Source organism: Triplophysa rosa, linkage group LG19, assembly GCF_024868665.1.
Source record: "Triplophysa rosa linkage group LG19, Trosa_1v2, whole genome shotgun sequence".
In the NCBI taxonomy this organism is placed as follows: Eukaryota; Metazoa; Chordata; class Actinopteri; order Cypriniformes; family Nemacheilidae; genus Triplophysa; species Triplophysa rosa.
In genome coordinates, this window is record NC_079908.1 from 6,842,547 (window position 1) to 6,858,127 (window position 15,581).

At 38.2% G+C, this 15,581-nt stretch overlaps 1 protein-coding gene across 1 annotated transcript in view; it reads left to right on the forward strand.

The window, feature by feature from the left end:
* The first annotated feature begins 85 nt into the window (after window positions 1-85).
* gemin5 (gem (nuclear organelle) associated protein 5) overlaps window positions 86-15,581 on the forward strand; it is a 35,033-nt gene continuing 19,537 nt past the window's right edge. Inside the window, exons 1-18 of the mRNA XM_057360500.1 lie at window positions 86-324; window positions 396-550; window positions 886-1,067; window positions 3,703-3,857; window positions 3,955-4,056; window positions 4,135-4,267; window positions 4,344-4,506; window positions 4,772-4,984; window positions 5,853-5,938; window positions 6,718-6,800; window positions 7,455-7,591; window positions 7,669-7,742; window positions 11,794-11,975; window positions 12,051-12,190; window positions 12,770-12,941; window positions 13,850-14,068; window positions 14,176-14,292; window positions 14,432-14,554. Coding sequence (XP_057216483.1) covers window positions 183-324; window positions 396-550; window positions 886-1,067; window positions 3,703-3,857; window positions 3,955-4,056; window positions 4,135-4,267; window positions 4,344-4,506; window positions 4,772-4,984; window positions 5,853-5,938; window positions 6,718-6,800; window positions 7,455-7,591; window positions 7,669-7,742; window positions 11,794-11,975; window positions 12,051-12,190; window positions 12,770-12,941; window positions 13,850-14,068; window positions 14,176-14,292; window positions 14,432-14,554 — 2,578 coding nt within the window. The 5' untranslated portion in view covers window positions 86-182. The remainder of the gene's footprint in view (window positions 325-395; window positions 551-885; window positions 1,068-3,702; window positions 3,858-3,954; window positions 4,057-4,134; window positions 4,268-4,343; window positions 4,507-4,771; window positions 4,985-5,852; window positions 5,939-6,717; window positions 6,801-7,454; window positions 7,592-7,668; window positions 7,743-11,793; window positions 11,976-12,050; window positions 12,191-12,769; window positions 12,942-13,849; window positions 14,069-14,175; window positions 14,293-14,431; window positions 14,555-15,581) is intronic.

Here is a 15,581-nt window from a genome sequence, read left to right on the forward strand (position 1 = left end):
ATGTTCATTTGAGTGTCTCCATGGTTACACGGTCCCTCCCTCCTGTGCCGTATCATTTTTGCGGCAGTCCATTTTTGGCAGCCGGAGTGTTTTCAGCAGCATGGGTGCATGTGAGAAGAAACTGACCCCAGTTTGAACTTCTTTTACTTTGCCTTTGACGCGGTGATCATATTTTTATTACAATGCATGAAAGACTTCTGCCGGCTTCACCGAACTGGTACTGTTCACGCTGCAGCGATGTCAATGTCAACGGAGTATTGGGGTTTGGAGCAAAGAACGTCATTCACCTGGTTAAAGTGAATGCCACATCTCCAGCAGTCATAGGTAAGGCATAACATCATATCATAATCTCTTTTCGTAGTTTCTCAAGGTCTGATCAGATCGTCTTTCCGCAGGTGAGCTCATCGGACACACTGAAAGAGTTTCTGGTTTTGCTTTTTGTCACTACGATGGACAAGAAAACATTTGTGCCAGCACTTCAGATGATAAGGTTGTTAAAATCTGGGATGCTGAACAGAGAGTTCTGGTCACTGAGCACAATATGCATCAGGTAAGTGAATTTTTTTAGTCGTGATTTACTTTAGCTATTGTAATAAATTGATATAAAAACATTACTTAAGGATTAGTTATATCATTATAATTATCATCCCGCTGACCTCTTAAGAATTTTGCCAGGCCAGGAAAAGTATGCCTATGATGCTAAACATTGATTGGTTTATAAAGTTAAACTGTCCTGAAGTAATTTTCACAATTTCAACAAATCATAATCTGGCTTGGTGATATCTCTACATGAAAAGAATGTGCAGCATTTTGCAGAAAACCAAAAACAAACACATTTATCATATTCATCATCATCGCTTATCATATGTGTTTTTGTTTGTTCAGAACACCATCTCTGCAGTCCACTGGTCTCCGGTGCAGAAACATCTGGTGGTGACAGGAGATGAGAAAGGAGTTGTGGTGTGTTATCGGTACAGCAGTAACGACACCCAGAGCTTCTTCCCTGAACCTCGAACCATCTTCTGCTTATCCTGCTCTCCACATGAGGAAAACTACATTGCAGTGGGGTAAAAGCTCATTATATTATCGCTTGATGCAGGATATCATCAGCTTCTTCATTAAGGTCTTGACAGTGGAATCTGTCTGGTGTTCTGTGTAATCCTGAAGCGATCAAGGTCCATTAGTGCTGCTTAGGAAGCTATTATTATAATCTATTGCTATTACTAACACTATTGACTAGGGATTTGAATGAACCTCTAATGCTTAGTAAACTTTGCCACATGCACTACCGGTCAAAAGTTTTAGATCACTCACTCACTTTTCATTCATATTTTTTCCATATTTTAGAAAAATACAAGAATCGAAACTGTGGAATAACACAAAGGGAACTATGTTGCGACTAAAAAATCTTAATAAAAACTATAAAACTTGTCACCTTTTGCCTATATTTTGCAGAACTGTTCTCTTGGCATTTTCTTAAGCAGCTTCTTCTTGGGGTTACAAGTGATTCTCATCTATTCTGGCTAGGGCTGCAGCTATCGATTATTTTAGTAATCGAGTATTCTACTGATTTTCCATCGATTAATCGGGTATTCGGATAATAGGTACTTTTTCTTTATTAAAAAGCAATACTAAATATACAAGAGAAAATAAGACAGGTCACTTAAAATGAACAACTAATTTGTTTCCTTTTTAGAACAATTAACATATTTATTGCTAAAATTGCATACATTAATATCTGTGAAAACTAAACCCATTTAGTACATTCCATTGCCATATTACATTCAAAATGCAATATAGGCCTAATACAAATGTATAAATAAGAAACATTAATAAAAATAGAAAGAATAATTTCAAAGGTAAACAACTAACTTCAGCTTATGCATGATGCATTTATTTTATCTAAATTAGTTTGTTTATTTTTTACTATTAAATAGTAATATATTTGTCCACATAAAAATACCGAGTTAACCGGACTTTTATTTTGGCATAAAGTCGGAAGACGCTTATTTTTTTAGTGTGTTAGCTTCACTCAGTAAAATGTTCTGAAATAAACTCTCAGAGCAACTCTGGAGATGAAGTTCTTGTGTTCATGTCCTCGTAAAGCGCAGTTCATTCACTCAGACACGATGACGTGTAAATAACATGATTCGGCATCCACTAGTCCGCATCAAGTTTTATTGACTCAATGCAGCCGGAAAACAAGTTTCACTCGCAAAATAGACTAAAACTAAGTAAAATAGCAGTTCACCATTTCAATAAGCTATCACTTATTTATCAGCATGAGACATACGTGCGAGCGTGTGAACAGACTAAAATGCGTGTCGTGAGACTTGTAGCCCTGTAACATGAATAGAGTTTAGCGGGCTGTGCGTCAGTAATAATGGTCCGTGGGGAAACGCAGCGCTCCGTACTGTAGTTAAATGGATTAAACAAAGCTTGTTGCCTCGATGATTTTTTTGTATTCGAATATCTCGAGTTACTCGAGGAATCGTTTCAGCCCTAATTCTGTCCCATTATCATTATTGCCATTATTTTGTCAAAGTCATTATTATTCAGTAAAAGTTCTGTTTGTAATAAAAAAGTTTATATTTGCACATTTAGGCCTATCCCAGAGAGCACGCTCCATCTGGCTTACGTCTTTTTGACGTCTGCATTTACATCCGCAAAACATCTGCAATACATAGTTTGCTCATCTGCAATACGTCTCGGAGACGTCTGTAATACGTCTGCTAAAGATCTGGAGATCTGGAAAACATCTGCTGTGTAAAAACATCTGCTAAACATCTTAGAAAGAGCAGTTTTACATCCATTCTACTTATTGATGTCTATATGACGTCTGACAGCAGACGTCTCCGAGACGTATTGCAGATGAGCAAACTGTCTTGCAGATGTAAGTGCAGACGTCAAATAGACGTAAGCCAGATGGAGTGTGCTATCAGGGATATTATTGTCTGTGAAACTAATTCATTTAAGCATATGCGTTCAGATCAAAACCTTATTAAGGTAATGAGAAACATTTGACTCAAGTTTGACTACATTTTTTTGACTGGTAGTTAGGGCTGTTCAATGATTAATCGTGATTAATCGCATCAAAAATGAAAGTTTATGTTTACATACTATATGTCTGTGCACCTAATTTTCTATTTATAAACGCATACACATGTATATATCTAAGAAAAATATAAAAATGAACAAATGTTTATATATAATTTAAAATATTTATAAATCTAATTATATTTGGGCTGTCAAACGATTAATCGCATCCAGAATAAAGGTTTGTGTTTACATAATATATGTCTGTGTAATGTGCATATTAATTTTGTATTTATAAACATATACACATTTGTATATGCAGTATTTAAGAAAAATGTAAAGTAAATTATACATAAATATATTAGGGCTTTCAAAACGATTAATCGTGATTAATCGCATCCAGAATAATCGTTTATGTTTACATAATATATGTCTGTGCATTTTAATTTTGTATTTACAAACATACACATTTATGTATACATATTTTGGACATTTAGGACATATTTATACATGAATTGTCCTGAAGTCAATCACAGCCCTATTAGCAACCATCAACAGCACAGCAGCCACAAAGCAGGGTGTTAAAACACCATAGCAACACCCTAACAACCGTCCACACGATTCCCTAACATCGTACTTTGTTTTTGTTTGATCTTCCTCCTGTAGCTATAAGGATGGGATGATCGTAGTGATAGATATAAGCAAGAAAGGAGATGTGATCCATCGGCTGAGAGGACATGATGATGAGATTCACGCTCTGGCCTGGTGTCCTCAACCCAGAGAAGAGCCGCTGTATGTACGCTGTACAGAAGAAAACACAGGTGACTTCCCCCGTTTGTTTTAAGATCCACTCATTCAATATCATTGTATGTCCAAATGAAGGGCTATAATTTTCTATCTGCTGGTCTCTTTTCATAGATGGAAGCAACGGGCTGACAGAAGGAGCAGAGGCGGGGTGTTACCTGGCCTCAGGCAGTCGAGATCAGACCGTGCGGATATGGAGCACAGCCAGAGGCAAAGGTGCCGGAAATGCTCAGAGGTTTTAAAGAATATCACAGGATCCAGGAACCATTCAGGTCACCGTGTTTTTGATTTCAGGTGTCATGACCCTAAAGCTTCCCTTCTTGAAGAGGAGAGGAGCTGGAGTTGATCCAACGGTGAAGGAAAGACTCTGGCTGACCGTCCACTGGCCCAAGGGGAGATCATCACAGATTGTGTCTAGCTGTTTCGGGTATGGATGTATAGAAGCTATTGTGCTTTGTTGTGTTGAATTTCAGTGCTCATGTTGTGTGTTTGTGTTCGTGCAGTGGTGAGATTGCCATGTGGGATTTGATGAAGTCGGGCAAGCAGAAGTGGACTCTTTTGGGAAGTTCATCGGACGGACAGAATCACGGACGCATCGTCTTTAATATGAGCTCTTGTAGTTTGGGGGAGAGGGAACTTCTGCTCAGTACCTCGATGGACAGAGAGGTGAGACTTTTCTCTATACTAACAGTACTTTGTCCTATTCATTTTTTTGTGCCTCTTTTTTCAGTGAAACACAAAAGAAGATATTTTGAGAAGTGTCTCAGTGGTTTTGTGTCCATACAATGGAAGTCAATTGGGGGCCGGTGTTGTTCGGTTACCAACATTCTTCAGAATATCTTCTTTTGTGTTCTGAGTGTTGCATGAGCTTGAGTAAGAATTTTCAGTTTCGGGGTGAATCTTCCCTTTAACATTTGATGGTTCGTTTCAGATTAAATGTTGGGATCTGGCGTCTCTGGAGTGTTGCTGGACGTTGCCTACTCTAGGAGGGTTTGTGTACTGTCTCAGTTTCTCTCCGGTGGCCACCGGCTGTCTGGCTCTGGGTGTCGGGGACAGCATGATCCGGGTGTGGAACACCCTCTCTATTCAGAACAAGTATGACATCAGGACTTTCTGGCAAGGGATCAAGTCAAAAGTGACAGCTGTGAGTCTTCTAATACTGTAAATTACTTGAAATTCAAGATCATTGTGTTTTTTAAAGAATATAAATGTCGTTTTTTAGTGCTGACAAATCAATTAATTGCCATTAATTGATTCCAAAATCATTTGCCGTTATATACAGTAATATATACTGTATATGTGTGGTGTATATATTTATATGTATATATTTAAGAAATATGTATAATTAGGGATGTAACGATTCACCGTGAGCCGGTTGAAAATCGGTTATAATGAGTGACGATTCAATTCGGTTGAGGCTTGAACTGAATCGCAATACATTCTTTGAACAGCAGGGGCCGCTATTTTCACTGCAAACCTAAACGTGGATGCTGATATTTCTTAAATGCAAAAAAATCCAAGAAAAGCACAGACAGTATTAGTTTGTTTATATTAAAGAGACTTTTTCTATTATTAATTTGTTATAAAATCGCAGTTTACTTTTGTTATTTGAAATAAAACATTATTTTATTATGCAAAGAAACGTGAAGCATTTAAGAAATAATGCAAGGGAAGTGGTTCATTTCTAACTTGTTTCAACTCATTTTTTAAAAATAAATCGTGAGTAAATCGTGAATAAATCGCATCGTGAGATCAGAATCGTGAATCGCATCGCATCGTGAGCTGAGTGAATCGTTACATCCCTATGTATAATATATATTTATATTAATATACGTAATGTAAATTATAATTACATATTAATTGTATATATTTATGTAAATGTTTTTATGCATTTATATATACATATAAATATACATGCCACACATATATATTATATAAACAAACATTTGTTTTGAAAACGCTTAATCGCGATTAATCGATTTAATGGCACTATTTTTAATTTTTTTTCTCAGTTGGCATGGCATCCATTAAAAGAGGGCTCGCTAGCTTTTGGTACGGATGATGGTAAAGTTGGGATCTATGAGGTTTACTCTAACAAGTAAGACTGCTGTATTGTTTTTGTCATTTTAGAAGTTTTTGTGTTTGTATTCGTGCACATAAATAGTGACATGTAAAGAAAAAACTGTATATATTTATAATTATATCATATTTGGTCCACTAAATAGTATGGATGCTCTGATGTATCGGCCACCGATATTGGATTAACGTAACACCATCGGCAATAGCATGAAAAAGGCAGATACCGATGGTTTATTAATTAACTGCATGTAGGCAATGAGTTGGATGTCTGAATAATCCTACGTTTTTTCTCTGAGCAAAAGAATTAAATAGCAACAGCACAGACTTTATTTAAGTTTATTAAAGAAATGTTCAATTTTAAGTCCAATATTAATTTGACTTAACATCAGTAATGTTGTTAATAAAATAAATATTGGATGGCAAAAATCACCATTGAAGATTTTCATGTTGTCTTATTGTTTTTTATCTTTACTTGTGCCTCTCTTAAAATGGATCCAATTCATGTTCAGTCAAATTAATTTAATGTAGAAAAAACTAGCTAGTATTTTAAAGTACTATGCAATTCACCAACATCGGAATCGGACGGTCGGTTAAAATCGGTATTGGTCATAAAAAATCCCTACTAAATAGTGACTTGGTCTAGCTGTTAGTGCACATCCTCCTGACATGTTGAACTTTGACGCTCATATATTGCTCAGACTTGAGTTTGCAGACTATCTTTCTCTTCCCCTCAAAAAAAGGAAAATAATAAAATATATATCTAAAAGAAGATAACTTTAATATTCATTTTGCACACAGACCACCTCAAATCTCAAGCACCTACCACCGCCGAACCGTCTATACCCTGTCGTGGGGTCCTCCTGTGCCGCCCGTGTCTTTCGGTAAGTCTCTTCACCAGACACACTCATGACCCAGTAAACGCTGAACTCAGAGTGACACCGTGAGCGATCCGTCAGCAATAAGTGATGCTCGGCTCATCTTTAACACGCTCGGTAATTGAGCGAGCGTGGACTGAATGCCGGCGCTCCCTCCGCACAGTTTGTTGGGTAATCAAAAAATGAAAACTTAATTTCGCCCGTCTGCTGACAAATGACACGTTTATCGCCATATCCATCTCTGGGCCGCGGGGGTGTGAAGGTAATTGCTTTTGTTTGAGAGCTGCTGATGGGAGACGGTGGCTGGGGATGATGTGATTTGTTTACATTCTATCGGCGGTGTGTTTCCTCGACTCATCTCCCTCAGGATATCCTGCTTAGATCCAGCTGGGATTCATTTTAATATGTTGGATCGTCTTTGGGTTTCTAAAGCAAACTTTAGGCTTTAATAGTGAAACGAGGAAGCTTTTGTAATATAGATTTAACTAGTTTTTAATTTGTTTATTACAGTACTTTCAGCAGCTAAATGATAAAAATTTTCCACAAGACAAAATTGCGAATTGACTCCAATTGTCCTGATCAAAACTTTACACCTGGTTTGTAATGTATCATGTTGTCTTCCTGAGCATCATCATAGATATTTGTGTGTGTGTGACTCAGGAGGTTCAGAAGATAAGCCGTCCTACAGTTTGTACAGTTGTGCCGGGGAGGGCGTCATCTTTCAGCATAACCCCTGGAAACTCTCAGGAGAGGCCAGTAACATTGACAAGCTCATCCGCGACACCAACAACATCAAAGTAAGTCAAGAAATCACTCTTTCTAATCTTATAGAACAGTGAAATAGTGATGAAAATGTTATTTGGTTTTGTTAAAGCACAAGATGGCCCCGCACACAGATCTCAGCTGGAAGCCGGATGGCAGCGTTCTGGCCATCGGAAATGAAGACGGGTAAGAATCTTAAGCAGAACTTTCATTTCCACTTTTTATTAGATGTCATTCTTATAGACGGTTTCAAAGTGACAACATAATCAAGCGGTAAACATTCACAAACAATCGAGTGCCTGTGTAGATTGTTTCTGATAACAACCAAAAGAATCCGAGAAGAACCGTTATTTGGCTAAACGTCTTGCCAATATTTTGAATTTAGACTGCGATACCAAGCTCAACCGCTAGATGTCAATGTACCATACGGTTTCTTTTCTCTTCTTTGAAGATATGGTGACCCATACCCGAAATGTGACCTCTGCATTTAACCCATCCAGAGAGTAGTGAACACACGCACAGCAAGTGGTGAACACACGTACACCCGGAGCAGTGGGCAGCTATCACTGCAGCGCCCGGGGAGCAAGTAGGGCTAAGGTGCCTTGCTCAAGGGCAGACCCGCCGGCCCTGGGAATCGAACCGGCACTCTCTAACCATTAGGCCACGACATGTATGTACAATTAATGTAAAACAACAATAATGTAAAAAAATACCTATATAAATAAACATATAATATTCTGTTTACATTGGTGTGGCTGGTTAAGTGAATGACGTGCTCCACACACCCATAGCAGTGGGTGGCGGTACTGCACCAAGTTGGTATGCCAACCACCAATAATATAAGAGAAGGCGGCGGCTTCCCCATGCACTCACTAGACAGTGGGGCTGTCAAAATGGCTGAAAAGCTAAATTCGAAATTCTTTCTGAAATATTAGCAAAATTCGAATTATATTTGAATTCTAAAGGCAACACAATGTTAGAAGAAAAAATGTACTGTATTGTCTGCTACGCTCACAAGAGGGCGCAAGCGAGCGCAATAAGCAAATATAAACCAAATCAAGCACCGCATCTTTTATTGAAATGAAATGAAATGACATTGACTTTTTAAAGTGCATAATTTTTCAAACAAAAGTGCATAAAACTGTGTAAGTGCATCAGTAACCTGAGAAAACACGCTTCAACAGAATGTTTGTACTACATGAACACAAAATAGCAAAGCAAACTGCCATTCAGAAACAATCCGTTACCCTGGACTGCTTTAATGCTGGCCCCTCGTCATGACACTCTCGAGAAAACTCCTCGGGATGACACGATGACACGATTGCATGTGTGTTCTCAAGTTAGATGTTGTGGAGTGATAAAGCAGCGGTTTCTTACACAACTTACAAATTACATTGGTTTTGTCAATGATATTACCTTTGACACTCCAGAAACCAAAGAAACGCCACACAGCACTTTTAAGATGTTTTGGCGTAAGCAAGATTCTCTCCGACTCGGAGTCCTCGCTCTCTTTTTCAGCACTGGTCAAAATTTTACATGATAGGTTAAAATGACATATATAGACAATTTGATTGCGTCAAAATAATCCGAAACAACAACAAAAAGTGAAGGTCTGTCTTATTGTTTGGTCATTTTTATAACTATCCATCGTTCTAAGTTTTTTATTGGTTGGAATATTTTATATTTTAATGGGTTGAAATTGTGAGTATAGGAGCATTCAGTTAATGTTATGGGCAATGGGACACCTTGAAATAAAAAGTTGAGAGACGCTGGTTTGAAAGAAAAACATGAAATGAAGATTGCATATCATTTTTGGAATAAGACTAACTGAATACAACTACACTGCGTTCCAAATTATTATGCAAATTGGATTTAAGTGTCGTAAACATTTAATTTTATATTGTTCAATTAAACTTATGGATGGTATTGTGTCTCAGTGCTCTTTGGATCACTGAAATCAATCTCAGACACCTGTGATAAGTAGTTTGCCAGGTGAGCCCAATTAAAGGAAAACTACTTAAGAAGGACGTTCCACATTATTAAGCAGGCCACAGGTTTCAAGCAATATGGGAAAGAAAAAGGATCTGTCTGCTGCCGAAAAGCGTCAAATAGTGCAATGTCTTGGACAAGGTATGAAAACATTAGATATTTCACGAAAACTTAAGCGAGATCATCGTACTGTGAAGAGATTTGTGGCTGATTCAGAGCACAGAAGGGTTCGTGCAGATAAAGGCAGAATGAGGAAGGTTTCTTCCAGACAAATTCATCGGATTAAGAGAGCAGCTGCAAAAATGCCATTGCAAAGCAGCAAACAGGTATTTGAAGCTGCTGGTGCCTCGGGAGTCCCGAAAACCTCAAGGTGTAGGATCCTCCAGATGCTTGCAGTTGTGCATAAACCTACTATTCGGCCACCCCTAACCAATGCTCACAAGCAGAAACGGTTGCAGTGGGCCCACACATACATGAAGACTAATTTTCAAACAGTCTTGTTTACTGATGAGTGCCGTGCAACCCTGGATGGTCCAGATGGATGGAGTAGTGGATGGTTGGTGGATGGCCACCATGTCCCAACAAGGCTGCGACGTCAGCAAGGAGGTGGCGGAGTCATGTTTTGGGCTGGAATCATGGGGAGACAGCTGGTGGGCCCCTTTAGGGTCCCTGAAGGTGTGAAAATGAACTCTGCAAGGTATGTAGAGTTTCTGACTGAGCACTTTCTTCCATGGTACAAAAAGAAGAACCATGCCTTCCGTAGCAAAATCATCTTCATGCATGACAATGCACCATCTCATGCTGCAAAGAATACCTCTGTGTCATTGGCTGCTATGGGCATAAAAGGAGAGAAACTCATGGTGTGGCCACCATCCTCCCCTGACCTCAACCCTATTGAGAACCTTTGGAGCATCCTCAAGCGAAAGATCTATGATGGTGGGAGGCAGTTAGCATCAAAACAGCAGCTCTGGGAGGCTATTCTGACATCCTGCAAAGAAATTCAATCAGAAACTATCCAAAAACTCACAAGTTCAATGGATGCAAGAATTGTGAAGGTGATATCAAAGAAGGGGTCCTATGTTAACATGTAACTTGCCCTGTTAGGATGTTTTTGATTGAAATAGCTTTTGATTTCAGTAAATATGACCTCCTAATGCTGCAAATTCAACAAATGACCATTTTCAGTTTTTTACAACCTATGAAATGTTTTCAAACTCTGTTGTGCATAATAATTTGGAACAGTGCATTTTGAGTTTTTCATTTTTTAAATAAATACTGTTGTCAGTGGGAGGTTTGTTCAATAAAATTCCAAATGTACCCTAACTGTTGATTACTTGAAAATTATACTGACTGTCATTTGCATCGACAAATTAGGAAAACCAGAGAAAGATATCATTTGCATAATAATTTGGAACCCAGTGTACATTTTGCATGACAATCGCACAAACAGCAGACATGTATTGAATCATATTTTATGTTTGGTTTTTATGTAGGAAAAGTGTCAAATGTGATTACATCAAAGATTATTATCAGATCCTTTGTTGTATTGTTATCGGTAGGGCTGTCACGATTATGAAATTTGGCTGACGATTAATTGTCTAATAAATCATTGCGATTATGACAATTAATTGTCTGTTTTAGAGCTTTGACTTTTAATTCTCATACATTTTTTATTCAGCTTTGAAATGACCATATTGTTCTGAATATAAAGACTATGTAAATTGGGTCATCATACTTAAGGTTTAGGCTTTTACCTGTCAATAATACATCCGCCAAATACTTGTAAATTAAGTAAATTGATCGGGAGTGAATTGAAGCCACCATTAAAATGCTTTAGTTTGTTTTTTTCTCACTTGTAAGACTACAATAAAAGTTTACTTCTATGTTAATGAGATTTTGGTAGACTGGTTTTCACACTGAAATAATATTAAATTGTACTGCAGGTTATTTTTATGGTATATGCTTTAGTTTTTTTTAAAAGTGATTGTGTTGTGGTGGTACATTTTACAAGTATTACCATGCTTTAGTTACAATATATACAATAAAATATGCAGATGCACTACAGCTTCCCCTAGTGTCTTCTATAGAGATGTGCAATAATTGCGATGATCTGAAACCATCGCGATGAGACGATTATTTAATAATCGTGACAGCCCTAGTTATCGGATCATTTTTATACAGATGCTTCTCAGTCTGTTATGAGAGATACCTGTATGTCCGTCACACCATGAGGTTTTTATTTCTTCAGGTCCATAGACGTGTTTAAAGCCCCGACGTTGAAGCTGCTGTGTTCAGTTCAGCAGCATCATAAGATCATTAATGCGTTACGCTGGCACCGTGAGCACTCCGCTCAGTCAGATCTGCAGTACCTGCTCGCCTCCGGCTCAAGTAGCGCCACGGTCTACATTCACGATCTCAGGAGCGCCATAGGTCAGAACCGTCTTTCAATCTCTCATCTGAGAGCTCTCTGAATGCCCTTCTCTCATCAGTGTTCATCTCTTACAGAAACCCCATCAGAGAGTTCAGTACTGGTGACTGAACCCTTCAGGACTCTGTCTGGACACACCAACAAAATCACCGGTCTGGCCTGGAGCCCTCATCACGACGGGCGCCTGGTGACGGTGTGTTACGACGGCACAGCTCAGGCAAGTTTTACATTTCATATTCACATGAATGAAGCTCTGAACACTGTGCCGGTTCAGTTTCTCATCGGCGTGAAGCGTGGGCAGTTAAATTGATGGGATTTTGCGAACAAAGTGGGTCTATAAATATACACACACCACCCTCCACGCTGTTATTGACGGCGACAGATGAGAATGTTTCAATTAGCGCTGGAGCAATGTGGGTTATTTATTTGGCCGACGGCAGTATCTAGAGAGCGGAGCGGCTGATGCATGATACAATCCCGATAGATTCGGACAGTTTATGAATGTTTATTGCCTGATATTGCACTCCAGTAGCAGCAATGTTACTGCTACTCCACCGGGAAGTGTTTAAAGGACTCGCTTTGTTTATGAACAATGTATATATTCGTCCTTTGTTCGCTGTTTAGTGTTTAGTTTGTAATAAATTAGTTAGATTAATGTTAATTTTATATTATATAAATGTTCGGATAATGTTCATTTAATGTTTCTTTGAGGTCCAAGGAAATATCGGTTAGTTTAAAAAATGTTTTAAAGCGATTTTGTGTTAATTTATTTTCATGATAATGTGTTTGTGAACAGGTGTGGGATGTGCTGAAAGAGCAGCCGGTGTGTAACTACAGGGGTCATTCAGGGCGTCTGATGTGTGTGCAGTGGTCTTCAGTTCATCCTGACCTCATCTGGACTGGTGGAGATGATTTCACTTTGCATGAATGGGCCATGTCCAAGCAGGAGCACATCACACCCCCCAAAAGTACATTTACCACTATATCAAACATCAGTTATAGGTTTTAAAAAGGAAATTGATTTAGTAGGAGCTGTGGTGCAGGGGTTAGGTGCTCATGCAGGAGAGGAGGTTCGAGTTATTTACTATAAATGATTATTTAATTGTGTAATATATGATGAAAATATTGTTGAAAAAAACAATACATTTCTAGATTTGATGGCAACAAAAATGTTTTATATTATGCCAAAAACAAACATTTACTTTCTGGTGTAAATTTTCAAAATGAACAGTATTTGCACTGATTTCCTGTTATCTTGAGAATTGTACCTTAAAATGTACTTAAAGTCATTGTTTTTTTTTTTTACAACTATGTTTGTCTTAGGATATTCCACATTTAATTTCCAAATATGTTGGCAAAAAAGCTTATTTTTAGAGATGCACCGATATATATCGACCAATAATCGGTATCAGTCAATAAAAGCATTCTTCACACTATCGGCCGATAGTTTAAAAACAGCCGATGATCAGGGCCGATATTATTATGTCAATCAAAAGAGGGCAAGAATAAATGCAAAAATTTGTGCTCTGTATATAGAAAATGTTAAGAAACATCACCAGGTTGATATTAATAATATATTCAATATTAATAGTCATTATATGAATTAATAACATTTCAAAGGTTAAGAAATATTAATTTAATCTTCAGAATCGGGATCGGCAGAAACACTTTTTTTATTGATCCTTTCATCACCGTTTGTTTTTATATTGGTTTTGTATCATTAAAAAAAAATTTAATAAAAAAAAGAAAAATGACCTCAGATATACCTAGTCATTAAACATTTTTTTTGTTTTTGTTCGAATATTCCACACTGAAATTCCATATTTGTTGGCAAACAAACATCAAACGTATATTTTATTGATCCTTCCGTCAACAGGTAAGAAACGTGTTGAGATGGAAAAAAAGAGGGCACCTCAGAAAAAGGCCAAGAAGAAAAAGAAGGCACCAGGAAAAGGAGGGATGAAGGCGGAGGAGAGCGAATTGCCTTCACGAGAGGAACATAAAAGAGCAGCAGGCAGCGGAGCAGAAGATCAGCAGTCCGAAAATGAGGAGGAGGGAGACGAGAGAGAGAGCGCAGACCGTCCATGCGTCACGGGTAACGGATCAGCTTTCTGTCTTTCATCTCCTCTGTGTGCTTCCAGCGCTGTCTGTGAAATGTCACTCCGGTTCTGTGATGAATGACCTTCATCATTGGGGTCACAGGTTGGTCCGGAGAGAAAGATATGGACATGCGCGGGGCCGAGAGGGTTCAGAACGGAGAAAAGTTCATCCATGCAGTTAAAAGAGAGGTCAAAGAGGAGAAGAGAAGAGAGAAGCCAGGTTGGTGTGTGTCTGGTCTTTGAACTCCTCTGTGGAGTCAATCTAGTTTTCTCAGTTTGAAGTTTCGCAATTTATTTGTAAGAATGTTAGAATAGACATTTAAATGAAATCTCATTGTTACTCATTCACATTTATGTAGATGTTTCTCTTAAGAAGAGAAAGCCGCGCTCCATCCTTCCTCTTAGCACTACGATGGATCACAGACCCAAAGAAGAGCTTCAAAAGGACTGTCTCACACTGGCTGCAGTCAGACATTCACACGGTGAGCGCTGGATATGCATCACTTTAAATTACACTGTCTGCTCAATACATTTCATTCAATAATTTGATTGTCACAATAAACAGATTAACAGATTTATTCAATCGGTTAATAAAAAGTTTGTTCCCAACCACAGTGTACTGTAGTACTACCATTTTTTTTAAATAATAATACCATTCAAGATCCAAACACTTTATTGGCTGTAATTTGGTGAAATTTACTTGTTATTCTCAAAAAAGTTGGGTTATAAACTCTCTATATATTTAGATTGGCATGTACAGCATAAATTCACATAATCTTCACTGTATAGTTGACAAATATACCGTAAATGTGTCCTGTCAGCAGAGGTGGACAGTAACGAAGTAAATTTGCCTGAGTACTGTACTTAAGTACACTTTTTGAGTATCTGTACTTTACTTGAGTATTATTTTTTCTGAGTACTTGCACTTTAACTCCACTACATTTATAAAAAGGTCCAAAAGTAGAAGCGGGGTTTCCTGTGTGCGCAATTTATCTGGCTTGCGATCTGCAGGACCTTTTACTGTTGCCAAGAATTTCAGTTTTTCTAAACTCGCGGTTTTCCGGTGTTGTATCAAAATCCTGCTCCCCGTGAGATTATGACTCCCCTGTTTTCCCCTACAAAGGTTAGGGTTAGGATTAGGTGTAGGGGCGGGATTTAGAGATAGGGACCTATCACAAAGCAGCATCCTAAGTGAATGAACCAATCAGAAGTAGGGGAGTCGTAATCTCACGGGGAGTCGAATTTCGCTACACAACAACGGCAAGCTTTGAATGGCCATTTGGCAGATTTTTTTAACGCAAATCTGGCAACTCTGGGATCTTCCCCGCCAAACTAATGTAAACGTAGGCGCTGCTACACCGTTCATAGCGCTCTAAAAAGACAAATAGAACAATAAAAGAGGAAAAAGGCACATGTTAAAGTGTGGTGTAATCATCTGTGGGTTACGATCAGTCAAAGATCGTAGAAACATTGTCATGAAAATGATCGGCATAACAGCTAAACGGTAAA